General features: G+C 36.0%; 8 protein-coding genes and 1 pseudogene across 11 annotated transcripts; 3 read left to right on the top strand and 6 right to left on the bottom strand.

Moving 5' to 3' along the window:
* Window positions 1–289: 289 nt before the first annotated feature.
* LOC112083572 lies at window positions 290–374 on the bottom strand (annotated as a pseudogene).
* A 719-nt stretch (window positions 375–1,093) lies between these two features.
* Window positions 1,094–3,240, bottom strand: LOC18013263. Its single transcript, XM_024151049.1, is given in 4 exon segments — window positions 1,094–1,205; window positions 1,435–1,520; window positions 1,612–1,938; window positions 3,160–3,240. Coding segments are annotated over 4 exon segments (606 nt in total).
* Window positions 3,241–7,450: 4,210 nt separating this feature from the next.
* Window positions 7,451–8,487, top strand: LOC18013301 (putative GEM-like protein 8). The gene is given in 4 exon segments (XM_006394540.2): window positions 7,451–7,501; window positions 7,503–7,553; window positions 7,555–7,789; window positions 7,882–8,487. Coding segments are annotated over 4 exon segments (852 nt in total). The 3' UTR covers window positions 8,397–8,487.
* A 1,815-nt stretch (window positions 8,488–10,302) lies between these two features.
* On the top strand, window positions 10,303–11,328 carry LOC18013300 (GEM-like protein 7). Its single transcript, XM_006394539.2, has 2 exons — window positions 10,303–10,543; window positions 10,638–11,328. The coding sequence occupies exons 1-2, from the start codon at window positions 10,408–10,410 to the stop codon at window positions 11,156–11,158; spliced, it is 657 nt and encodes a 218-aa protein (XP_006394601.1). The 5' UTR covers window positions 10,303–10,407; the 3' UTR covers window positions 11,159–11,328.
* A 148-nt stretch (window positions 11,329–11,476) lies between these two features.
* Window positions 11,477–13,738, bottom strand: LOC18011633 (F-box/LRR-repeat protein 2). Its single transcript, XM_006394538.2, has 2 exons — window positions 13,155–13,738; window positions 11,477–12,741 (listed from the first exon to the last, which is right to left on the bottom strand). The coding sequence occupies exons 1-2, from the start codon at window positions 13,480–13,482 to the stop codon at window positions 11,852–11,854; spliced, it is 1,218 nt and encodes a 405-aa protein (XP_006394600.1). The 5' UTR covers window positions 13,483–13,738; the 3' UTR covers window positions 11,477–11,851.
* Window positions 13,739–14,174: 436 nt separating this feature from the next.
* On the bottom strand, window positions 14,175–16,191 carry LOC18012782 (superoxide dismutase [Fe] 3, chloroplastic). Its single transcript, XM_006394537.2, has 8 exons — window positions 16,040–16,191; window positions 15,828–15,917; window positions 15,329–15,520; window positions 15,087–15,258; window positions 14,919–14,992; window positions 14,814–14,840; window positions 14,684–14,707; window positions 14,175–14,594 (listed from the first exon to the last, which is right to left on the bottom strand). The coding sequence occupies exons 1-8, from the start codon at window positions 16,124–16,126 to the stop codon at window positions 14,469–14,471; spliced, it is 792 nt and encodes a 263-aa protein (XP_006394599.1). The 5' UTR covers window positions 16,127–16,191; the 3' UTR covers window positions 14,175–14,468.
* A 147-nt stretch (window positions 16,192–16,338) lies between these two features.
* LOC18012781 (dihydroorotate dehydrogenase (quinone), mitochondrial) lies at window positions 16,339–19,400 on the top strand. Its single transcript, XM_006394536.2, has 10 exons — window positions 16,339–16,658; window positions 16,910–16,992; window positions 17,132–17,455; window positions 17,581–17,836; window positions 17,956–18,144; window positions 18,227–18,256; window positions 18,427–18,564; window positions 18,649–18,686; window positions 18,769–18,868; window positions 19,108–19,400. The coding sequence occupies exons 1-10, from the start codon at window positions 16,509–16,511 to the stop codon at window positions 19,180–19,182; spliced, it is 1,383 nt and encodes a 460-aa protein (XP_006394598.1). The 5' UTR covers window positions 16,339–16,508; the 3' UTR covers window positions 19,183–19,400.
* On the bottom strand, window positions 19,353–20,694 carry LOC18012778 (probable prefoldin subunit 5). Its single transcript, XM_006394535.2, has 4 exons — window positions 20,450–20,694; window positions 20,267–20,370; window positions 20,087–20,164; window positions 19,353–19,607 (listed from the first exon to the last, which is right to left on the bottom strand). Exons 1-4 carry the CDS (start codon window positions 20,631–20,633, stop codon window positions 19,518–19,520), a joined length of 456 nt encoding a protein of 151 aa, XP_006394597.1. The 5' UTR covers window positions 20,634–20,694; the 3' UTR covers window positions 19,353–19,517.
* Window positions 20,695–21,982: 1,288 nt separating this feature from the next.
* Window positions 21,983–24,001, bottom strand: LOC18012777 (transcription factor TCP7). 4 transcript variants are annotated; one of them, XM_024151249.1, is made up of 2 exons: window positions 23,054–24,001; window positions 21,983–22,156 (listed from the first exon to the last, which is right to left on the bottom strand). In XM_024151249.1, exon 1 carries the CDS (start codon window positions 23,824–23,826, stop codon window positions 23,056–23,058), a length of 771 nt encoding a protein of 256 aa, XP_024007017.1. In that variant the 5' UTR covers window positions 23,827–24,001; the 3' UTR covers window positions 21,983–22,156; window positions 23,054–23,055. The 4 variants fall into 4 exon arrangements, with proteins under 4 accessions (XP_024007017.1, XP_024007015.1, XP_024007016.1 ...); XM_024151247.1 differs by lacking the exon at window positions 21,983–22,156 and adding an exon at window positions 22,187–22,447; XM_024151248.1 differs by lacking the exon at window positions 21,983–22,156 and adding an exon at window positions 22,194–22,499.
* Between the last annotated feature and the right edge of the window lie 2,083 nt (window positions 24,002–26,084).

Here is a 26,084-nt window from a genome sequence, read left to right as displayed (position 1 = left end):
CACCTTCATCATCGCAAATCCATATAAAATCAATCCAAATCGTATTGAATAAATAATAATTATCATCGTCTCAATTCATATAAAACCAAAAATAAAAATTATAATCCTAAAAAAAACAAAGTTAACAAAATTTAAAACACATTTGCTTGAGAATTGTCTTTTTCTTCTCTTTTTTGTTTTGTTTAAGTTTTCTTTTATCATATCCACTTAATGGTTTTTTAAAGTTGTTCAAAGATATCTAGAAGAAAAAAAAGAATTACAAAAAATTAGCAAAAGAAACAAAATTATGATAGAGTTAATATCATGATATCATATATTAAAATGATAAGAATATATATTATACTTGATCTTAGCCAAAAGGCCGAAAAAGCTGAGAAATATATAAAAATTACGATACTTAATTCTTTAAACTAAATCTCAACTTTTCCAAGATAGAAACAAATATCTAAAGACTATTGTTCTGATAATAATGTATTGTGAATAGTGAGAATAAATTATAGAGAGGTATATATAATATTACAAAACTTTAGTTATGCTAACATCTTACCAATGTGGGATTTTTTTTTAAAAAAAATAATAAACATTGTATATGTTAATAAGCGGCCAACTAAATTACCATTTCATTACCCTAATTTTTTAATAGTTAAAAATTGGATTCAATATTTAACTAAAATCTATTGCTACTACCTATGCTAGTATTATTATTTTGGACCCTCCATTTTTTTTGTAAAAGTAGGGCCCGTAGGCTAATGTTTCTTATTGATTAACATAGGCACGGCCTGGATATTACCACCAATTCAATCATTGCTGAATATCGATCACACTGCACACAGTATTAGCTATACAAAGATAGTTTCCGGATATGAGAATCAGTGTATAACTATTAATTAGGATTCATCCTACGCTAAAGTAGCATACAACTTAACAAGAACAAAGCACCAGGAGCTGTATGTGCATATTTGTCAAAGTAGTGCCTAACGTAACATTTGCAAACTCTCACACCATGCAAGACAGTTTAGCTTGAGTACAATTATGATATTTCATAAATATGAGAAATTAAAGGAAGCTTGGGTTGAAAAGGTAATACTAATTCTCAAATGACCACCAAAGTACCTGGAAAGTAGGGTGTCAATGAATGGTAGGTTAGGAAAGAGGCAGATAATCCCGGCCTGCTTGTCACTGATGGAATTTGATAAATGGGATACCTAAAGTTCATTTTAATAAATCTCTTCGTTGTTATGAATATAAGGTACCAACATCGAATATATATATATACGTCATGAATCATAAGAAAGATAATTGTCATGGGGACACGGTGAGTTATTAACTTTTTTTTTGGGTAAAAGGTGAGTTATTAACTCATTACTAAGCAACATACATTCAAGAAATAGATAAAAACAGAATAAAACTTGATTAATAGAAGAGTCGACATACCAAGCTACGGAAATCCAGCTATATGGAGAAAGATCTGAACTCATCAGACTATACAATCCATTGTCCTGCTCAGCTAGTTCAGAAATCTACTATATATATATATATATTGGAAAAAATCACTTGGAGAACCAATTATCCAACATCAGAACGTAAAAATACAAGATAAGTATAAGATACCTTGTAAGTAAGAGGATCTCTCTCAAACGGTTTTCTTGTCTCGTTATATTGGAAATAAAGGTAACCCAAATGATCAGCATGCAGAAACCGATGCTTATAGTTGGTATAAGATCTTGAAGAAGAATCAGCAGCGAAGGGTTTGATGGTGAAGATCTGAATGGCGGAGAGTCAAGGAACATAGTACTGGGTGACCTTTGAGTCGATGTTTTCCAGCGAAAGAGGAACTCCAGCACCAAAGTAACTCCACTCTTCATAGGCAGACCAAATATCTCTGATGCCTATGCGAGGCCTTCTCACTTCTTCTGATGAAGAAGACGATCTTCTTGTCTGCACACATTTTCAATTGGGTTTAACGTCTTCTTCGATCATGATCATCACATTAGCCGGTTCCGTAAACCGGGTTAGAAATGTTCTTTAGTTAGTTTAAGACGCCCTTGTATGTTTGGTATTTCTATGAATTGCCCATATTGTTATAATCTAATCTAATTATACTACCCAATGTTTTTAAGTTTTTATTTTATGTATACGATCCGTTTATCTTTTGAATAATCCGTAGGTGAATTTCCATTCGGATAATTTATTTTAATTATTTGTTTACCTTAGAGAATGATTTGGAATTAGCTTTGACTAATATATATATATATATATATATATATATCAAGTTTTTTACTTAGTTTTAGATATATCTTAGTACATTTACAAAATGGATTAGAGAGAAAAGTTAAGCCGATATCTTTGGCAATGAAGTCAACGTAGTTAATAAGTCTTCACACTATGGCACTTTGAATCTTTGACCAATCTATTCCATTTCTGTGTTAACAATGGGTCCAAGGTGACTATTTGGGGAATACAAGAATGATAAAAAAAAAAAATATAAGGAATCATAGAGAAAAAAATATAAAAAATCAATGTAGAGAAAGAATAAAACAGATTATCATAATAAATGGTAATTAAAAAACAGGAACAAAAAGTGGAACAAATTCACGTTAAATTGATGTCAAACAATATATTTTTACCAATTTTTATTATTTCTTTATCATTCTGTATTCCCAGTCAAATTTAATAAGGAATATATTTGTTCTATAATTCCTCTTATAAGAAGGAATAGAGAGGAATTATGTGTAATAAAAATTCTATTTAAATGGTAAAAAAATTAGGAAATAGAGAAGAATATCATATTTCCTATCATTCCTTTCCTCAGTTATGGTCACCAGTTGGACCCAATGTGTTTTGGGCAATTTTCATTTTAACTCAAGAAAAATTCATGCTGAAATTCAGACTAATCTCTACGTGTATAAACATTTAGATTTTTTTTGCTGTTAGAAAATCATTTTAAAAGTGAGGCACAAAGTAATAGTACACTTTTGTCGAATGTGGTTGCTAGAATAGAGGACTTCAGATTATAAGATTCTTTATAGTTTCAAATGTACGTAAACCAAATCAAAATTTTGAGCTTCTTGTAAAGCTTCGCATTATATTTGCAAATATTCATTCACACCGAATTTTTGATAAAAAAGGAGAAAATATGTAATTGGATAAAAACGTTACCTGAGTATGATAATGAACGGAAACACGAGGAGAAGTCCATCCAAGAAAGTTCTCGAAATTAGATTCACCCCTGGTGAACATTTTCTGCCCTCCGAATAAGCAACAGTAATGACAGAACCGTCTAAGGAAAAGAAAAAACGTTCTTACAAATATTATTAGGACCTGCAAGATGGAAACTGAGAGTTCAAGAAATTATTTTTCTGCACTCTTAAAAGAGGTAGATGAAAAATGGAGTATGAGATTTTTTTTGGGGGGGGGGGGTTTTATGAGAAATATGAAAACTAGATATATAGGAAACTATGAAGAAAGAAAAAATCAATGGAAATAAAATAAATTAGTGTTTTCTTTAAATATACTTTTAAGTACATGCCATTCTATTAAATATACGTTATTGAATAGTCCTTATTTTAAGTTTTCTTACTTCTTAGAAATTTACTATCATATCTATATAATGATAAAAAGAAATTACGTTAATATTCAATCTCAACTTTGGAACTGAATAATGAGATTAAACTTTAGTTTAATTATTCTTGCCAAAAATAAAATAAATTCATAACCATACGATTTGGTGTCGACTAAGAGGAATTTTAGTGCTGAATTAATCCGTTAATTAAACAAGGACTGTACGTAACATGTGTATAAAGTGTTTTTTGTTTGGTTTTAGTGTTTCGAGTTTTTTCTATAACAGTGGCTTTGTAATCTTTACAAGAATCCAAGGCAACGCAATATAGTTCCATATACAGTACTGTATACGTCATTTTTCGTTGTGCATTTATAACGTCGCCTATAACAAGTTTAGACAATAATATATATAGATCAGTCTACGCAAAAGCTTTTTCTCGGATATACTTATCAGATTTTCATTGGGTGTTTTATCGGGTTTCCGAGACTAACCTATGAACCGATTCGGATTCACTCTACTTCCGATTTTTCAAAATTTTCCTAGACTACTATGTTGTAGCTAGGTGGTACTTTCATTTCTTTGTATGCGAGGATGTATTTACTCTTATAAGTTATAACGGTTTTTCACTAAAAAAAAAAAAATTGTGTGATTACCTTATCTGGAAAGACCTAGAACTATCAATTTTCAGTTCTCCAACAATTATCAAATATATATAATAGGGCAATAAGAAAAAGTCAAAAAACATCTATTAGTAAACACTTCTACACTTTAGAACATCTGGCCTGGTTGCTTTGTTTTGAACGGCTGTGTTTTTCACCGATTTAAGTGTAAATTCTTACATCGAAAGTGAAAACATGCCTACATTTCAATATAGAGAACACGAGTCGCTTAAATCATAATAAATCATTTTAAGTTAACAAAAATATATAGTTTTTCACAATGAAAGAGTAGCTTTACATTATGTTATATTGTTAGTTTATGCTTGTAAATGGTGAAGGAGAGTTCTTTAACGTAAAATAACATCTATTAAAATTCATCTTGAAAATACATCAGTATCATTTTCTCTTTTTAATATACATCTTTTGTTAACTCTCTTGTCCTCTGCGATCTATGAGATATTTACGCTCTAAACGACAAAGCAATTAAAGTATAACTCTAGTATTGTTGTATATCTTGTATTTTCGGTTTTTGTTAATGTATTTTTTTATGTAACTTAGAACATCTACGTGGAAATGACTATGCACAAAGAAAGTGCATGGCAAGGCCAACCCATTTTTACATGCAGGAAAGTCTGGAATCCTCCAATGACCCAATATTTCTTTTAGGCTAAGGCAAATTTTCTCTCACGTCACATTTCTTACCTTTTATATTTTTTTATTTATATAGTTTTTGTTAATGTCAAATTCCATCACATACGTCAGAACATATTAACGATTACAGGATAAACTATTTAATTACATATTTGAATGTGACCCGCCATGTCTTGTTATGGACTCTTCTTTATATTCCCTTTATTTGTAACTTTTCTTTGACCAATCAACTATTTCTCCAATCCCCACCATGTATCTTTTTACTCATAATTACGTGTCGACATGTACATATCCTATTGCTCGTATATTATAGTCAAAATATCTTATCCGACTAAGGACATATGGACCCCGAAAATCATGAACAATACAAAGCTTGAATGGTTGTAGAAATAATATATATGGTTTTTATATAGTTGAAAGTTCGCATAATCAACTTAAGGAGATGAGAAAAATTTGACCGGTAAATTAAAATCATATAAAATTATGGAATTTTAACTGTTTGTAAAACAGTTAGAGTGATGTTACCATAATTTTTACAAATAATATTATTAAAACCAGTGCTAGCTACATTACATATATATCCTTACCCTTTTTTCTGTCAAGCTTTCACATATCCCTTACCAAAGAAACATACTTACATATACATTGTTTCGAAATTTACTTGATCCAATGTCAATGCCGAATCACCACGCTAATTAATTTTACTTTTATTAAATTGTGATGAAATTGTAATGCACCTTAATATGTTGAGTTTTATGAGTATTCAATTCAAAATCATTTAGTAGTGAGTGGGTTGATTAATACAAAATCATTATATAAAACTCTAAGTCCAATCAATTTGTAGGATTTCTAACATTTTTTTGTTTGAGATGATGGTTATTGTGATCCACTTCAAACCAGATCTCATTCTAAAATCGGTAACATATCATACATAAGCCGCCACATGTTTTATTTGGACATATTTGGATATCAACAACAGTTTTACACTGAGTATCATAAATTTTCATATCAAAATTAATTGACAATAAATAGATAAACTACATCTTTTATATACTACTCTAAATCTCATCAAACTATTGGGATTTCTTATAACTAGCTCTCCTTCATAAACTAACAATATAGCATAATGTAAAGCTAAACATTAGGCTAAAACATTAGCTTTTATATTAGATAGATTAGACTAGCTATATATCAAAATTTATTGTCTTATGACGATATTTGTATGATCTCACGTGGCCACTACGGAACACGAGAAATATCGTGATTCATTCGAATATAGAATACAGAATATAGAATATATATATATATATATATATTGAATTTTCCAGTACAATGGTTAAGTTAATGAATTACAAAGACTCGATAGTGAGATAAAACATAGAACATAGTAAGTCCAATCTTACTTAAGTTTATCATAGTACATTGAATATTATTCAGGGTTTCGCAGAATCTACACTTTTAAATAAAAATATATGTTTGCATCTTAGGTGTCGTTGTGACATATATTCTTTCTTTGAAGTTAATTCTTAACAACAACTACCGAATCATTCAAGTCTGAACAACTAATTAATCATTCACCTATATGCTTTTCGAAATACATGTACCTATTTATAATCATCTATAGCTAAATACAATGTCCACTAAATGCACATTCATTACCTATATATAAACACAACAACGAAAAAGTATATATGTGTTGTGTTTGTGTATATACACCATGTGAATTTCACATGGGTGACGACTTGATGAAACAACATGTATGTTATATGGTGGGATCCATTTCAAATGGATCTCCTTTTTGTATTTCCATTTAAGTATTTTCTTGCTTCTTTATATTGTTCTTTTTATATATTAAAAAAATTCAATTATAACCAATCTTTTTTTATCTTAGCAAGAAATAAAAGAAATAAAGGCACTAGAAAGTCGCAGTGCCAACGCAGAAAGCTTCAAACCCACGACATCCCCTTCTGCATGACTCAATTTGCTCTCGTACATTCAAAAAGCGTTACGTAATATTTGATTTAGTTTTTACATGTTCCAATTAATTAGGAAACATATCTTATCTCCTATACATATACGTGTAAAAACAAATTAGGCTAAAAAGCGAAGAAAAGAAAAGTAAAAAAGCTTGCTAATTTGCCAACTTGTAGGTGAAAAAAAAGAGGCTAATTGGAGACTAACGTCATTCCGTGTGATCTTTCTTTTTTCTTTCTTTTTTTTTCACTTTTTTTGTTTCGTTTAACTTTTTTGGGCATATCTTATATCACAACTTCAAAATGTGATTTGTAAATAGCATCTTTTAATTTAAATCTTAAATAGAAATAAAATGTTTCGAAACATTCGAAGAAATCCATAGAGCCCTTTTTTGGACTCCTAATTGATGTTATTTGGAAATCAAAAACAAGAACCTAAAACATTTCATCAGTTTTTGAATTTAATCTACCAATTGTGTCCTTACATGGATTTGGTAGTTGCAAAAACTTTATTTATCTATTTCTCAAAAAAAGCTAAACAGAGCATATGCTTGACCTTCTCATTGCTTTTAACCCCCAAAGAAAGTGGCTTTATGTGTGTCTTGATGACCCCATCCATGACTCATTCTTTACCACAAAGGTCTCAAGTCTCAACGATTCAGAGCTTTGTTTCAACTGCCTCTTGTCTCTTTGTCTTTCCCTTTAAATAACCTTCCCACCACATGGAAACATCATCACCATCACTCACAATCTCTCTCTCTCTCTCTCTCGATCAAGACCAAGAATCAAGATCACTACTCAATCCTCCAAGATGACACTGAGCAGAGTTCACCAGCAAGTTCTTGCATTTCCTACAGTCAAGACTGCTCCTGCGGGTTACTTGCCTGATCCAGCTTCCATTAACAAGCTCCAAATCCCAACTTCTTCCAAGAAATCTGAACAAAGTAAGTATCTTTACCTTTTTCTCCATTTCTGTTCTTCTTTTCCCTGGAAATATATATGGAGGCTAACAGTTTTTTCTTTCTTTTTTTAACAGGCAAAGGAAAATCGATTCTGCGAAAGAAGAAAAGTGACAGCTTCACGAACGGAGCTAGAGATCAGGGCAAGTTAGGACCCAAGCTGACTGAAACAGTCAAGAGAAAGCTATCCTTGGGAGCTAAGATCATTCAAATGGGAGGCTTAGAGAAGATTTATAAACGGCTCTTTATAGTCCATGACGAAGAGAAACTCTTCAAGGCGTACCAATGTTACATATCAACAACCGCAGGTCCCATCGCAGGCTTACTCTTCATCTCATCGAAGAAGATTGCTTTCTGCAGCGAGAGATCCATCAAGGTGGCTTCTCCTCAGGGAGATCTCATCAGAGTTCACTACAAAGTGTCAATCCCATTGTGCAAGATCAATGGAGTGAACCAGAGTCTGGACACGAAGAAGCCATCTCAGAAGTACCTTCAAGTAGTCACGGTCGATGACTTCGACTTCTGGTTCATGGGCTTCTTGAGCTACCAGAAAGCTTTCAACTGTCTCGAACAGGCACTTTCTCTGAGCTAATAACAAGCCGAAGAGGAAATATTTCATTTCCACTTTAACCTATTTTTTTATCAGAGAATATTTAGATAAGAGCCTAGAAAAGACAGACAATATGTACAAACTCTTTTTTTTTTTTGTGGCCTTAACTCTTTGTTATCCATTATTGTTGACAAGAGCATAAGAGATTCATGTATACATTTAGCTCATCTCATATGTAGTCCTAATTCACAGTCCCCTCGTGCACAACACCATAACATGCATGTCAAAAGAAGAAATAATCGAGAGATCAAAAAAATGTCATCTAAATTTAATTAAACTTGTCATTTTTCTTTGTCACTAATCGAAAAAAAAATCAAGTTAATTAACAGTCATTTGACAGACAATCATTTGTTCCTTTTTTTTTTGACCATTGTTACAAATTTTTATAACCATCTAAGAGTTGCAAATAATGATATTAACTAAATAAGAAACACTTTCCCAAACTTAACAAATTAATCTCCAAAATAAAGACAGTTATTCCATCAATTTAAACCATATCCGAAAATAAAACTATATGGTCTTGTTAGTTTCACTATCACTATTGCCAACAACATGCAACATCGTTGAACGAGATGGTGATGAGCGAAAGCGACATATCACTCGCACGTAATGTTTGTTTGTTTATTTTGCTGTTCTAGAGATATGCTAACGAAACAGAAAAATGAACAACTCACAAACATGACCTAGCGATAGTGGTTGAATCAAAATCGATGTAAGTTCTTGAGGTTATCTATTTAACATTCGAAGAGTCTACGAACAAATGTTCCATCGACTATCGGCAACACAAAATTGATCTGTAGATTTCTGTAGTACTTTTCATGGCAATAAAAGAATCAAGTTTCTATTTACATAAAAGAAAAAGAAAAAACATGCAGAAAAAATACAACGAAGTTATACTAGTTACTTACTTAGTCCGAATATTAACGATGATCTTTACTGGCGACTAAAAATGGAAACAAATCTTTTATTATCTTAGCATGAAATCAAAGAGATAAAGGCATCAGAAAGTCACATTGCCGACGCAAAAAGCTTCCAAAGCCACGACATCTCCTTCTGCATGACTCAATTTGCTCTCACATTTTATAAAAAGGTGTTACGTAATATCTGATTTGATTTTTTCTTGTTTCATGCATGTTCCAGTTAATAAGGAAACATATCGTATCTTTTATACATATGTAGACATATCTGTTAAATTTTAAAATCAGGCTAAAATAAAGAGAAAAATAAATAAAAAAGCTTTGCTGTTTGGCCAACTTGTAGGTTAAAAAGCTTGTCGGAGTCTAACGTCATACCGTGTGATCATCTTTCTTTCTTTCTTTCTTTCTTTACTTACTTTTTTTGTCATCTCCTAATTTTTTATTATAAGCTTAAAATGTGATTTGGTTTTTAAGACGATAAACAGAACATCAGTTTCTAAATGTCATCTTTTAAATTTTCAAAATAAATTATCGAAAATACTTTACAAATTGTGTGAAGAAGATCCATAGAGCCCTTTCGAGTACTGAGATTGTTTTGTTGTTTGGAAAAGCCAAAACATAAAACAAAAACATTTCATCAGTTACTGAAATTATGTGCTTTACAAATTGTTCCCTAACACGAATTAGGTGGTTGTAAAACCTTATTTATGTATTTCTTGCAAAAAGCAAAACAGAGCATATGCCTGATCTTCTTCTTATTGCCTTTAACCCCAAAAAAGTTGCTTTATGGGTGTCTTGATGACCCATCCATGACTCATCCATTACCACAAAGGTCCTCAAGTCTCAAAGATTCAGAGCATTGCTTCAACTGCCTCTTGTCTCTTTGTCTTTCCCTTTAAATACCTTCTCACCAACACGGTTTCATCATCACCTTCACTCACAATCTCCCTCTCTCTCTCTCTCTCTCTCTCTCTCTCTCTCTCTCTCTCTCTCTCTCTCTCTCTCTCTCTCTCTCTCTCTCTCTCTTTCTCTCAAAATCAAGATCAAGATCAAGTTCACTACTCAAATCCTCCAAGATGACATTGAGCAGAGTTCACCAAGAAGTTACAGCATTACCTGCAGTAAAGACTGCTCCAATGGGTTACTTACCTGATCCAGCTTCCATCAACAAGCTCCAAATCCCAACTTCTTCCAAGAAATCTGAACAACAAAGTTAGTACCTTTACCTTTCTCTCCATTGTTTGTCTTCTTTTCCCTGGAAATATTTCTATGGAGGCTAACAGGAATGGTTTTCTTTTCTCAACAGGCAAAGGAAAATCGATTCTGCGTATGAAGAGAAGCGATAGCTTCACGAGTGGCGCTAGAGATCAGAGCAAGTTAGGACCAAAGCTAACCGAAACAGTCAAGAGAAAGCTATCATTAGGAGCTAGGATCGTTCAAATGGGAAGCTTAGAGAAGATCTATCAAAAGCTCTTCAGAGTTTGTGATGAAGAGAAGTTGCTCAAGGCGTACCAATGTTATCTATCTACAACAGCAGGTCCCATCGCGGGCTTACTCTTCATCTCATCAAAGAAGATTGCTTTCTGCAGCGAGAGATCGATCAAGGTGGCTTCTCCTCAGGGAGATCTCGTCAGGGTTCACTACAAAGTGTCAATCCCATTGTGCAAGATCAATGGAGTGAACCAGAGTGTGAACACGAAGACGCCATCTCAGAAGTACCTTCAAGTGGTCACGGTCGATGACTTCGACTTCTGGTTCATGGGCTTCTTGAGCTACCAGAAAGCTTTCAACTGTCTCAAGCAAGCGCTAGACGATGATGAGCAATAAACCGCAAGTGGCTTTTTTTTCTCAAGAGGAGCTAACCACGGAGTTTTGAAGAGGAAATATATTTCATTTCTACTCTTCACCTCTGTTTCAGTTAGAGGACGTTAGGAGAGAGACTATTGTACAAACTCATATTTTCTTTTGCTGTACCCATTTTTTTTTTTTTCTTTCCATTGTAGACACGAGTAAGAGATGAATTTATTTAGCTAATCCCAAACTCCTCTTTTACAACAAAGATTTAAAGAAATGAGTAGTACATAAGACCATTTGATAATCTGATCCTTTGAGATACACAGGATCAATCTTCCCCATAAGTGAAATAAAAACCAACAATGAGGCTCCAGTAGAAACTTTGGAGAGTTCCACAACAAAAGCTTATCGCAAACATTGCTCCATTGTATTACATAGAGAATCAAGAGTCTTCAAATATCAAGTGCTGAACCTTTTTATACACTTTAAGGAGAAGCAGATCCAAAGAAAACTACACACACTTTGCAAAGCTACTGAAGATTATTAAAGGAGCCGCAACAACCAAATATTTAATGCACAAAAATGTACAAGAGCTTGAGAGGGGACTCACTGATGGACCATACGCCATGAGTGTGCACATACAGGAGACAGAGAGATACAGAGAGATCACAGAGGGTTTAGGGCAGACAGACAATCTTTCCTCCAAGGAAATCCCAACAAGAACGATCAAAGCAGAACATCTGGCTCGGTTAAACTTCCAGAAAAGTTAACTTTACAACATTTGGGGAACTCGAGGCCAGCTTCACTGCATCTTACTTCTGTCACATGTGGAAGAGACCTTACATCTAGGTACTCCAGGGAACTGCATTTCTCCAAAAGCTTGCCTATCCCTGTTACTGTAATCTTTGGACAGTTGCTCACTTTTAAAACCTTCAATCCCAAAAAATCGTCGCTCCCTAATCCCAGGAAAGCGGTGTCTGAAACCTCCTCGCAACAACCGATATCAAGAGCCTCCAAGTTCTTGCAATGCTTGAGAATGCAGGTAAGGGAAGAGTCGGATATATTTAAGCACCAATCCATCCTCAAGTTTTTGAGACTGTCTTTGCATGAATCTGCCAGTAATATGATGGATTCGTTAGAGATGTCTCTGCATCCACCAATTATCAGAGTTTCCAAATTCTTGCAAAACTGAGCCAGGGACGATATAGATTCGTTCCCAACTTTGTAACAGTCTAGCAGTTTGAGCGTCTTGAGGGAAGATGCACAAGCTTTCGCCACAGTGGAAACTCCAGCATCTCCTACGTTGCTGCATTTATTGATATCTAAAGTTTGTATCCTTCTACATCCTTTCACGAGATCAGCAAGGCCTGAATCAGTGATATTGGTACAGCCTTGAAGCCCGAGAGCTTCCAGGTCACGGCATCTCTGAGAAAGTGATTTCAGCGATTCGTCAGTGATGAAACGACAACCCGCTAAATGCAATGCCCTTAGATCATGGCAGCCTTCTGCAACAGCGGATAATCCTTTGTCTGAGAGCTTTCTGCAATATGATACATCTAGAAACTGCAGTAAAGATAGACACCGTCCAATTGAGGCCAAACCAGTATCTGTAATACCTGTTTCCAGAAGTCAAAATCATTACCAGAATTCACAACACCCAAGGATAATAACAGAAACCTATCTTCCACAGAATTGTTCCACTATCATGACAACACATAAGTCATCTATCTGGCAAACAAAGAGGCTCATACAGACACTCGGAAGTTCAGCCAAAACATCCATACCAATGCAATGAGCCAAGGAATCATAGAGATGTAATTATATGAAACACACAGCTGAAACACTATTTCTTCTTTATCCCATAAGGGAAACAACACTGAAGTTAGCAATAATAACCGGAAAGCATATCTAACACCTATACTGTCTAAAAATTCTTCCTTTCAAGTTTAGTCAGATATATGGAATCCAAATAGATAGAAAAAAATGGGAAGAAGCCTTTGTAGTTCAAATCCAAAAAAAAAAAGAGTACCTTTACAGTTGTGGAGATTGAGAACTCGGAGGCACTTGAATCCCTCGGAGATGACAGCGAGGTCGGAATCAGTGACACCTGGATAAAAGGACCTTGAGATTGACTGAGACAAGTCCAATTCCACGATTCGAGTGAACCTGGAGGCGAGACGGCCGAGCATGTGTGGACCAGCACGCGCCGCCAGCTTCTTCCGGTCGGTGCTCTGCAGATGTAGCCACCGCTTGCAGACATGACCGAACACTTCCTTGTCCTTGTCGCTGTCTAGCCTCGACAATACCCATCTCAGCTCGTCGTCGGTTAAAGTATCGTTAACGCAGACCGATGCCATGGTCAGAGAGAGGCAAAATCAAATTAAACAGAGACAAATCGAATTAGGAACAGAGCTGCTATGAAATGAAAACCCCTAAATCCAATCTAATCAGTCTCTCACTCCCCCACCCTCAGCTGCTATCTTCTTCCTCTCTCTTGATGTTAAAGGGGCATTATCAGATGAGACTTACGGATCGTGTGGTACAAGGAAAGCAACACAGAATTTGTGAAAATGACGCAAAGAACCTCACCTCTGAAACCATGTCATGTTCGGTGGATGGGCAATTCAGGGATTTTGACACTTGGTACAAAGGAGGAAATGCGTCTTATATTTGAGCACTTCCAATGGCGGTTTGTTATGTTTGGTCAGTAAGAGACACTCAACAAACTAAAGTCAACGACTTTGAGATTGAGACAGAGAGACATTTCCCACTTTTGCTGCTTGTCTTCTTCCACCTTCTCATCAACCGTGATTACTTGTCGTATAGCTTAAATTACTCAACATCTGTACACATATCATACACGTATGGAAGTTAACTAATGAGAAAAATCTGAACGATTCTTTCCATGGTAAATTAATGGGAATTAATCATCCTTATCAGAAGCTTTTTGTTCTTTTTTCTTTTTTTTTTTGTCGTCGGAAGCTTTCGTTTAACGAAAAAAAAAAACGTTTTTAACAGATTTTTTTTTTAACACCCCGAAGCAATAAAATAAAGGGTAACTGCTATCACTTTTAACTTAGTCGTTAAAGAAAAAAAACACAAACAAAATATAATTGTTACTAAATAAATAAAGAAAACAGTCTATGGCATATGTATTAGATTCTCTCAAAGGCAAAAGAAGAGAAAAACTACTGCTGAGTTACACAGAACAAAAAAAGATCGGTCACATGAGAAAGCTCTTATTTGTTGGTTGAGAGAGTCTTGAGACCTCTGTTGCAAAAATGAGACCTGCCAAGGAGTTGTTTTCTGCTATAACATGGACTCTCAAAAAAGATTTTTTAGCTTACGCAATCGGGATGTTGGGTTCACCAAGATTCACAAACGCCTCTGCACGAGCCATCCGACTCATAGCAGCGTTCCACGACACCAAGTGGTTTAGAAATGTGTTTATATACTTAGCCCTCTCGTTCTAGCACCCGAAAAAAAAAACACTCATTTAGCCTTCTGAAGGATCAAAAAAGAACATGAAATGGTCGTCGACATTGAAGCTACTTTTACCTTGTAGTCCAGATAATAAGAGTGCTGCAATGTAAGATAAGAAAACGGAAGAAATTAGCAAAGTTCGTATTTTTTTTTTTCTTTTTGTAAGTGTTTCTTGGGAGTATGAGGGAAGAGAGGGATAGTTTACCTCCCACACATCCAAGCTGATGATTGGCTGTAACAACAAAAGAGATGTGATCAAAGAGGTAACTTCAAGTTTAACAAGAAAACTAATGGTACTCTAATAACATACAATATCGTCCCACACGAGCGGGTTAATGGCGTTTGAGGTCTTGACCACCTCGAGTCTTCTCTCTTCCCTCTTCACTGAAATTCCAGAAAACAAAAAGAGAATCAAGATTTCCCGTTTTTACTTTCCAGATTATAAATTCTCAAGTGAAAAGCTTGTAGAGTTTCTCACAGACGAGCCACACCCAGCCGGAACCAAACTGTGTAAGAGCTGAATTTGTGAATTTTTCTCTGAAATTTGTGAAAGAACCGAAATCTTTCTCAATCTGCTCAAGAACACCCTTTTGAGGCATGTCTCCACCACCAGGTTGCATCGACTCCCAGAAGAAATCATGGTTGTAGACCTTAAACAACAATCCTTCCAACATTAGCTTGTGTCTCGGGTGATGTACAAATAGCTTAGAAAGTAAGTACCTGTGCAGCGTTGTTGAACTCGGGCAAAGGATTCCCATTGTTGTATGTCGCCTTGATAAGCTCTTCCATGGTGTATCCATAGAGTCTATCATCTTTCCCTAACTGTTTATTTAGATTTTCCACATAACCTCGATGGTGTTTACCCCAATGCACTTCCAGTGTTCTTCGACTCATATACGGTTCCAAAGCATCCTGTTGACAGTATGTTTAGAATATCAACAAAAGTATGTTCTTTAGCATATCACCAAAGGCCCTAAGATCAACTATCAGAAGTAATTTCAAGAGAGAGAAGATACACAGATGAAGATGCAAGTTCGTCCTAAAATCAACAGACATTTCACCCAAATTAACCAGCTTTCCACAATTTTGTGCTTGATATAGAACATCAAATGGCTTTACAGAAGCAAGACACTGAGAATCCGTATGCAACAAGAAGATGAAAGCATTTCACTAAAATAAAACTACTAAAACTAAGCGTATCTGGCTCATTTAGACTTACAAGTGGATAAGGAGGTGTCTTTAGACCGTAGTAAGCTTCCACCTTTAAACCACCTCGAGACCCAAGAGAGCGTCTTCTCTGCTGATTACTCTAAAAAGAAACCAAAAACAACGAAATTTGAAAGCTTTAGTGATTGAAAGGGACAGATTCACGAGAACCAAAACCACAGGGGACTTCAATGACTCGTAAGGAAAGCAAAAGAGGAATCGAACCAGATGGACAAGCCTGGAGGATTTCAGACGTATTCTAGAATCTGAAATAGTACAGAAACTGCTTGTCATCACAACACAAGAAGCCATTTTTACTTCCTTCCACTGTCGTCACCAAAATCTCTTAGAATTAGAAGACAGAGTGCTTCACTCTTGGGTTCGCTTTCTCAGAGAAAGGGCCTTATCAATCAGTTGGTTCGACCCGGTTATTGCTGTTATAAACTACAAACTTTGAAAATTTCCATCCGGTTAACCAAATTAAACCGGTAAATGGAACCGGAAAGATCAACCTGAAGGAAGCTGTGCAGCAACAGCCAACAAAGCAAGGGTTTTAGCAAATACTGATGATCTTTTGAAACCGACCAACAAAGCGTATTCTCTGTCACGCCGTGAGCTAAAAGCGTAAAACCTCAAAAAGCAAATAAACCCTTTTGAAATTCGATTTGCTTCCACTGTCCATTTGATTGTTTCAATGGCCGCAAGGGCTGCGACATCGTCGGTTAAATGGGCGAGAGACTTTTTGTTCAGAAGGGTCTCGTCGAATTCTCTTGGAGCGATTCGAAACTGTTCTTCGGTTCCTGGAGCTTCCTCTGCACCTAAAGTCCCTCATTTTTCCAAGAAAGTAAGCAGCTTTGATGAATTTCTTGATAAAGTAATATCTTTTGCGGTTGAGAAACGAATTTCTTTTCATATTGGAATCGTATTCGCTTCGGGAATTTCGTTAAGATGAAGCTATGCAGAAGATTTCCAATTACACTACATCGGTTTTTCTTTTATGATCAAATGCTTATATCTGTTGTAGTAGAGCTATATCATTTTTGAATTAATTTTCATGTCTCAAGTATTTATCTTCGCCTGTCTTGAAATTTGTAGGGAAGGATATTGACAGGAGCTACCATTGGTCTGGCCATAGCTGGAGGAGCTTATGTGAGTACTGCAGATGAAGCAACCTTCTGGTACTTAATACTTGCCTGAGACATTACATACTTTTGTCTTTATAATCTCTTTGTTAGTCTACATTGCAAAGGCTAACTTGTAGTCACTCTGAGAGAATCACTTTGTTTTTACGTTTTGCTCATCTCTTGTGTTGGACAGTGGGTGGCTGTTCTCAGCAACAAAGGTTGTTAATCCTTTATTTGCTCTTCTGGATGCTGAGTTTGCGCATAAGCTGGCTGTTACGGCTGCTGCTCGCGGGTGGGTGCCTAGAGAAAAGAGGCCTGATCCACAAATCTTGGGACTCGAAGTTTGGGGAAGGAAATTCTCAAACCCAATTGGGCTTGCTGCTGGGTTTGACAAAAACGCTGAGGCTACCGAGGGATTGCTAGGACTTGGATTTGGCTTTGTTGAGGTAGGCTCTGTAACTCCAGTTCCACAAGAAGGCAATCCGAAACCACGTATCTTCAGATTAAAGGAAGATGGGTGAGAATCTCAAAACCACTTTTCTTGTACATTGGTAACAAACTACCTTTAATGATCAAATAATCAAAATTTTCAATCAAAAGACTCAAAATTTTTGCTTTTCGGATGTGTTCTTGTCAATCCAGAGCCATTATCAATAGGTGTGGATTTAACAGTGAAGGGATTGTTGTCGTTGCCAAGCGGTTGGGTGCTCAACATGGTAAAAGAATGTTGGCGGAAACATCAGGCACTTCGTCATCTCCAAGCGATGAAGTAAAACCGGGGGGAAAATCTGGACCTGGTATCCTTGGGGTCAACCTTGGAAAGAACAAGACAAGTGAAGATGCTGCTGCTGATTATGTCCAAGGAGTTCATAACTTATCCCAATATGCTGATTACCTAGTACAAACTTCTTGTCCGGATTTGTCGAGCATTCATTTGATCTAATCGACCCTTTTATTCTCTGTTCCTGATTTTCGACCCTTTTATTCTCTGTTCCTGATTTTAGTTTTTCTCTGCAGGTAATCAATGTTTCATCACCCAATACGCCAGGGCTGCGTATGCTTCAGGGAAGGAAAGAGTTGAAGGACCTTGTGAAGAAGGTTCAAGCTGCTCGTGATGAGATGCAATGGGGTGATGATGGTCCTCCTCCTCTTCTTGTGAAGATTGCTCCTGATCTGTCCAGAGGAGATCTCGAAGATATTGCAGCGGTGCGTTGTACTAAAAATAAAACGAAACTAATTCTATACTTTCCAAGTAAATGGTCTTACATCTCTGTTTTGTTTTGTGTAGGTTGCTCTTGCTCTCCACTTGGATGGGCTGGTAAGTTATCTTCATACACGAACTGACTTCTGTTTCATCAGTGTCAATATAACGTAGTGTTGAAAAAGCAACCAAAGGTTTAGAAAAGTTTTTGATTTCTGTTGTAAGTCACGGTATGTTGCAGACCATAGAGCTTCGTATGATGATGATACTGTCTTTGTTTCCCGTAGATCATATCAAATACAACAGTCTCGAGGCCAGAGCCTGTAACCAACAACCCCGTGGCAACAGAAAAAGGTGGTTTGAGCGGGAAACCGCTCTTTCCTCTCTCCACCAACATGTTGAGAGAGATGTACACTTTGACACGAGTAAGTTTATATCTAAAAAGAGATGATTTGCTATTCTACCAAGGAACTAAAACATTTCTGATTCGGGTTTTTGGCTCTACTTAGGGAAAGATTCCACTGATAGGCTGCGGTGGTGTTAGCAGGTAAACGTCTCAAAACGTTGTAGATTGTGAGGAAAACAAAACACACAAAAATTTGATTCAGATGAATCTTTGTGTATTTCAGTGGTGAGGATGCTTACAAGAAAATAAGAGCCGGAGCAACTCTTGTTCAGCTGTACACGGGGTTTGCGTATGGAGGACCCGCGCTCATCCCACAAATAAAGGTATATCCTTTCCCATAAAGACTGGTCTTTTCTTCCATAATGGAAGTTTAATTAGCATAGAGAAAGTCTTAAGACTACCTTCACCTTCACAAAGTTTAAACTCTTATTAGACCAAATCCTTGAAGCACTTGGTGTCAAAAACTGAAAAAAAAAAAAAAATCATATGTTTGTTGTAATCATAATCAACTCTGCATGTTGCCTTCATGGGTACTAAAATCCGTGTATTTTTGGTGCAATAGGAGGAACTGGTGAGTTGCTTAGAAAGGGATGGTTTCAAGTCGATTCAAGAAGCAATTGGTGCAGATCACAGATGATGAATCACGAAGCCGAGTAGGAGTGTCTTCGTTTTCATACAACAAAAACAAAAACGTTGTATTTAATTTCATTGATTCAGTTGTTTTCTTTCTCCCTGACAAGATAACCTCATAGCTTGTCTCTTTTCCCTCGTTTTATGAGAAATAACGAGCAATTTTCTCATAGTCACTAGTTTTATCATTTGTATTTTTTTCAAGTATTACAGCACAAGTTCATCCAGTACATAGTACACTGCCCGATTGAGAACAAAAGAGTCATAACAAAACCGATTAACTAAAACAAATTGCAATCTCAAAACAGGTGTCAATAGTAAATGCACTAGAGAATAAGATTTTCATGACGTTGGTGCAGCTTGTAACTGTTTAAATTTGGCCTGCATAACCATCCCGGCTTCATCTGCCAAGCTTTTCTTTTTTGCCAACACCTGCATTGAATGGAACATATGTAAGCTATAGCAGTAAAGTTTATAGCTTTTCAAATATATGTGCAAGATTGATGTCGATAAATGTGCATTGAAGCTGTGAAGGACAAAGCAAATGGAAAGGAGAGATCATAGCATTGGATTCTAGAATAATCAGACACAGTAACAAGTATTGGATCAGCGATTCAAATGCAGAGTCGAGTGGAGACTCTACTTAGTTTATTCATGTATGCATGCACGGCTCTAGGGAGTGTCTGAGAATCAGATTCCATTTCATTTGAACTCTGTCCACTTAGTAATATCACAATTTTGATAAATGTTGATGAGAATTGTGTTATTCTTCCGTATCCGAGCAGTCATAATCTATAGCTCTTTTTCTTTATTTTCCCTCAGGATCGCTCTAAAAACCAAATCACAGGCATTTGAAAGTTGCCAAGAGTGAAAATTTTCAAATTTGGATATATTTTCCACCAAAAACGTACCTCAAAAAGTTGGTCAAAGTTCGATTTCAACAAGTTGGTCTTCCTCTGACAGTAATCTTTTCCGTCTTCCATTGTTTTCTACAAAACACACATAAAATGCATAAACACATGAACCAACTTTAGCTACACAGGAACGATACAGAACGGATTCATAAGCCCATTGTGATTGATTGTATATACCTCGATGAAGTAACCAGTGCCAATATCAACTAGAACCTTATCAGCTTCATCAAGTGTTCCAGGCACGTAGAGAGAGGCAGTGAGTGGTACAAGCATCTTCTTACCTATAATTCAAAAATCATTTACTCTACTGAAGAACGAGAGGCGGTAAAACGATTGGAGCAGAGAGTGATGCGAACGGACCTTGAGGTCGAAGAGAGAGATCGTTGAGAGCTGCGGCGGCGGAATCGAGGCGGACGGTGGCTGTGCGGATGTTGTTAAGACTATCCTGGAGGAGATTTACTTCCAGATCCACTTGCTCCTTCAACGCTTTTAGCTGATCGATTCCCATCTTCTCCATCTCTCCTCTCGACGATGACGACGCCATTCTCTCACTCACACAGCCGCGTCCTCCGAGTTGCGGAATCGCTGAACTCTGCGCCAAAAGCAATTCTCAGCATCGAGACGAGCTGTGGCCCATTAATTTGAGTTTAGCGTTAGAGTGAATTGTGGCCCATTAATCCCAATACAAAGGCCCATAGCGGTCCATTTGGTATTTGAGGGCTTTTTAGTAATTAGCTATCGTCGTTGCTAACAATTCCACCTAAAAAAATCCACGTTTTTCATCGCACTAGTAAAAAATTAATGCATAATGATAGAATGAAATTTATTTTATTTTGTAAAAAAAAAGAAGAAACATATTCGACCCAAATCGATACGTGTCGGATGTTTGTTCACATTCCTTATCTCTTTTTCCTCAAAGGATAAGTGTCGATGTTCTTTTAGGGCTCTATCTCTTTAAATGTGCGAATGTATTATGTCCGTAGAATTTACAAATCTGAGTATCTCTATAAATGATTTTTAGTAATCAATTCCTGCTGAAAAATAAGATTACTGGGAAACTATTTGACAGTACATTTAATAAGGCATAGAGCTGGTACAGTGAGGTGAAAGAGAGGCTATTTACTTACGTGTGTCGGTCCAAAATGCAAAATATATTTCCTTTTTCACAAAACAAAATTAAAATATTGCCAACCTATAGACATTATTTTCGGTAGAAAGAATGGGACCATATCAATTATTGGGGATTTGGGGTTAGGATCATTTAGATGAATTGACAATAAAAGGTACGGTATGTTTTTGATACGAGTTGATTACTAACATCCCCACCTATAATTATTTGCATTATATTATATAGCCAAAGTGTTAATTACTACTCGTACTAATTAAGAAATAAAAACACCTACTTTTAGCTAAGACCTTTCCATTAATGGATTCTTAATTTATGGCAAAATTTGTTTGATTATTGATTAGTTAGTGCGACCTAACCAGTCCAAGAAACATATCTACATTTTGTTTGCCAACTGAAACCTATCTAAACACTTTTGATAGTAGATATAATTGTGATACACACATTATTATTTTTAATAAATTCATTCAGCAGATATAATAGTTACGATACGCGTTAGTCATTAACTAAATTTGATGAGTTTTGAACAAATAAAAAACAACTATATTTGATGAGTATTTTCATGCTTTAATTTGGGATAAGAAATTTTCTATTTGAAGCTTTAATTAAATATACCAGGGCTAAATAAACATAATTTTTTCGTATTCCTTTTACTTATTTTTTGTTTACCAGGTTTATTTCGTGTATCTGTCCTTCACCAAGATTTAAATTACAAGAGTGGTTTTTTTTTGGCCGAAATAGTCATTTAGTAATAATGTATAAACAGTTGAGTTCTTGGAAAAAAAAAATAACAGTTGAGTTCCCTCAAATTCAAGTGTAGTAGTTAGTCTAGGCTTGTATAAACACCACGCTATGATTAGAAATGCTGATTATGGATCCGCCACGTTTTGAATAGCTAATCGTAGATAAGAGACATCCTTCTAACTCTTTTTCTTTGAATTCTGTTATAAAGTTTCCAAAACAAAAAATATGGAGAAATTAATTTAAAGATGTCCTGTCGCCATAAGGTTTTCAAAACAATGAATCAATCTTTCTCGTGACAAACCAAACTTCCAAATTCCAAACATAGGACAAAAGTTCGTATGAAACAAGAAGGCAATAAAAAGTAGAAGACTTCATACAGACGACACAGCTGGTCTGTCTTTTTTTTTACTTAATCCTCTGTTCTCACATTCAAATCACAACTCGAACCCCCAAAAGAAGAAGCCTCATTAAAGAGATTTATGTGCATCCTGGAGCAGTTCGATTTCAGCGAAACAATCACACTCACAATAAAGCTTTTGTCTATCAATAAATGCAGAAAATTCGCAAAAACAATTACTGTCTGTATGAATGAAGTCGGGAAACATTTATTAAAAATAAACGTGGTTAACAGCTTGCGCAATTGCTCACCACAAATGTAAACACATTACACAATTAGCAACAAAAACAAACAATATAATCTGGAATTTTTGACGACGGCTCTGTCTCGCCGGAAAAACCAGACAAAAAGGGCGAAGCCTCCGCGGTTTCTCAATTACCCTTTTCCTAAAGAAAGAAAAAACATGAGCTTTACTACTAAAGTAGTCTTGGATCCGATGAGAAATCGATCTCCCACAAAAACCAAAAACCAGATTCTTAAACCCTAACCCTAATCTTAACTTAAACACTAAGGATACTCTCTCAAATCACTTCTGGAACCAATCAATCTCTGAAAACTAAAACGCACACATAGAGAGAGAGAAGCCACTCAAGTAAAGAAGAAAAAAAAAGGCAGGAGATTGATCAATGACAATAGAGAGAAACAGAGAGATATATAATAATATATACCAAACTAATAAAAGGGTCTTAATATTCACCATTAACGTGGGTCATCCTCTCTCCGACCCGACCCGGGAGGTCCACCGGATAAAGAAGCAAGCAAATTAAGATGACCCGGAAGATAATTCCCGACTCTAGCTGCAGAAGCTTCACCCATCGCAGCTTGTTGCTGTTGCTGCTGGTGGACGAAAAGCGCAGCTCCTGGTTGTTGTTGTTGTTGATGTTGTTGTAAGAACATCTCTTGTGGAGCTCCAGTGGCAAAGCTCCAAACTTGTCCGAAATCTGGCCTCGCCGGAACCGCCCAGAACCCAGCCGGCGTAGCAAAAGATCCCATTGTCTCGTCTTTACCTCCTCCGGTATCCTCATCGGCTCTCACACGTTTTCCGAGTATAAACGGCGAGGATCCAAGCAAAGGTTTATGATCAAGAAGAGAAGAGGACAAAGTGCAGGTTGAAGAAGTCGAATTGGTGGTGGAGTTGCCGCGGATTGAGACAGATGCGGTGGAGAAACTCGCCGGCGTTGTGCCGGTTCCTGTGGCGGCTATGATAGAAGGCTCGGCTTGACGGAGTAGCCACTCGATAGTTTGGCCATCGGATTTGTGGCCAAGCTCTCTGGTTAGCTGGAAAACACGAGCTGCGCATATGATTGGCATACGGATCCTCCTCCCTCTTCCGTCGACTTTGCTGTGTCGATCCTTCGCCGGAGGTTTCTTCACGACAAGAGCTCCGTCGGAGGATTGCTGCTGTTGCTGTTGTTGTCTCTGTATAGCTGCTCCGTTCGAGATCATAACTCCTTCGGTGTTATTCGACATGAGACGATCTGGTTTTTGTGTTGATTTTTGGAAGAGATAAACTTGTTGCTCAGTGTCTTGACTAGTATACTCTGAAGCAGATACAGAGGGAGAGGAGGAGGAGGAGGAGGAGAAGAAGGGGAAGCTAATGATTGAGAGGCAGGAGCTGGTGGAGACAGGAAGGAGGGCACATGGGTGGTGGGTCCCTCTCACAGCTCACCCTCTCTGGTTTTTTTTTTTTTTTCTTTTTTTTTCCTCCTTTGCTTTTTTGAGGGGACATATTATTTGTCACGACGCGGTGGACTTCACGCACTCGGCCTCCGGTGAAGTAGTCGCGTGGGGACCACGCTCCGGCAGGAGAATTTAAGCTAGGTGGGACCCGGTCCTTTCTGTGGTTGCTGAAGGCTGCTACGTGCATTTAAGCGACGTTTATCCATGCTTTTTTCTCCCTGCCACGTCACCAAAGATTTTACCATTCCTTTTTTAACTTGTAAAGATTTACCACGTAATGTATATGGGTTTGAATTTGGTGGATACTTGCAAAACAGCAAATCCGCTGGATACACGATGTTCTCGGTCTAGTAAAACTCTTTCAAAAGCCTCAAAACTTTTTAATTTTGGGGCGACTAATCTGGCAAGTAATTATTTTTAGCTTAATGTGAAAAACAAATTTGTGTAAATTGATCTTTTAGAAAGAAAAAAGCTATTCTATTTAGCAATTGAAAAGATTGAAAAGGAGACAATCAGTGAGGTAATAGATTGGTAAGCAGACTTTGACATCAAAACGTATTAAGTAATGTTTAGCAAGAAAAAAGAAACTTATTAAATTATAGTTTTTGTCCTGCATATTTATTTATTCTTCATATATTTGGCAATATTTTTTGCCATCAGCTTAAATATCTGCACTATCACGTGTTTTACGTGAAATGGCAAAAAACGAAAGCTCTATCATCCAAAATTCCTTTGTCCACACCATAGAAAAATGTCAATTATTTGAGTTTGCTCGATACGTTTATGCATCTCTTCGTATATTATTAGAAAACTGGCGTAAGTTGGAGAAGCTTCGTATATTACAATAACAGCACACTGCACATATCATGTTGAAAACGTAGAAATATTATATTTAAAATGTTAAATATGTTTCAGGAAACGTTGTAGTAAGATCTAGTAAGTTAGATCTTCTATACTCAATTTGTAATATATAAATAAGGCTGTGTTTATATCAAAAACAAAACAAAAAAAAGGTTGTGAGATGAATTATCTATTTGTAAAAACGTACGAATAAATATACAACAAATAAGCTGCAAGCCAAGGCCAATCGTAAATCACATTACATTTATTTTGAATTTCTTTATCAAGGAGTTTGTTAATTTGTGTGTATATAATACATGTATTATTTTTAGTGTGTATATAATATATATATATTATTTTTAGCGAACATTAACTTAATAATTCCCCTCGAGTCTGACCTTGAGAAGAAGTGATTAGTCGCCGTCAAGAAAGAAAGAGTGATTAGTCCAATTGGCAGATACGCAAGATTTTGTTATGTCGTTTGTGTCATCAAGATTTTTTTCCTTATGTCGTCATTCGCGACAATAATTTATTTATGACCTATGCACCCAGCATTTTTGCTAATTAATATATGTTTTAACTGTCGTTCCTTAACAAATACAGTAGTCCATTAAAAATGGATTTTCTTATTGTTTAATTGTCAATTTACCGTTCTTGTGAGCCAATGCAAATCTACAATCATGAGCGATGTGTAGATTTACCGGTAATGTATCCTTTTTGTAAAGTCTGGACCGTAAACTTGAACCGATACTCTAACACAAATGTATAAACGGCTAAAGGGAGATGACATTTATTTTATTTTGGGATAAAGTAAATTAAAATAAAGGTCATTTAAAAACCCAATCTAATCTCTCCGTTAATATATAATAGTAACGTCACAACTCATGTGCATTTTGATTAGTAAAAAACGGATGTCTCTACGTAAAACAACACGATCAAAAATGTGATGTAATTAATTAAAAATCTGAATCGATCAATCAATATAAGTATATAACTAATATTTCGTTTTCTAGATTGTTTAAGACGATGAAAACCCAAAGACATGTACAATTTCATGATTTAAATGTATCTATGATAAAAGAGAAGTATAAGAATGGATGACAGTTTATATAAGAATGAATGAGAATTCGATATGAAAGATTTTTGAAATTTCATGTTGTACATTAAAGAAAATATACTTACATCGTTTTTAACATGTTAAAATGCAG

Source organism: Eutrema salsugineum, unplaced genomic scaffold (assembly GCF_000478725.1).
Source record: "Eutrema salsugineum unplaced genomic scaffold, Eutsalg1_0 scaffold_6, whole genome shotgun sequence".
In the NCBI taxonomy this organism is placed as follows: domain Eukaryota; kingdom Viridiplantae; phylum Streptophyta; class Magnoliopsida; order Brassicales; family Brassicaceae; genus Eutrema; species Eutrema salsugineum.
This window is presented reverse-complemented; position numbering and strand designations above follow the sequence as displayed.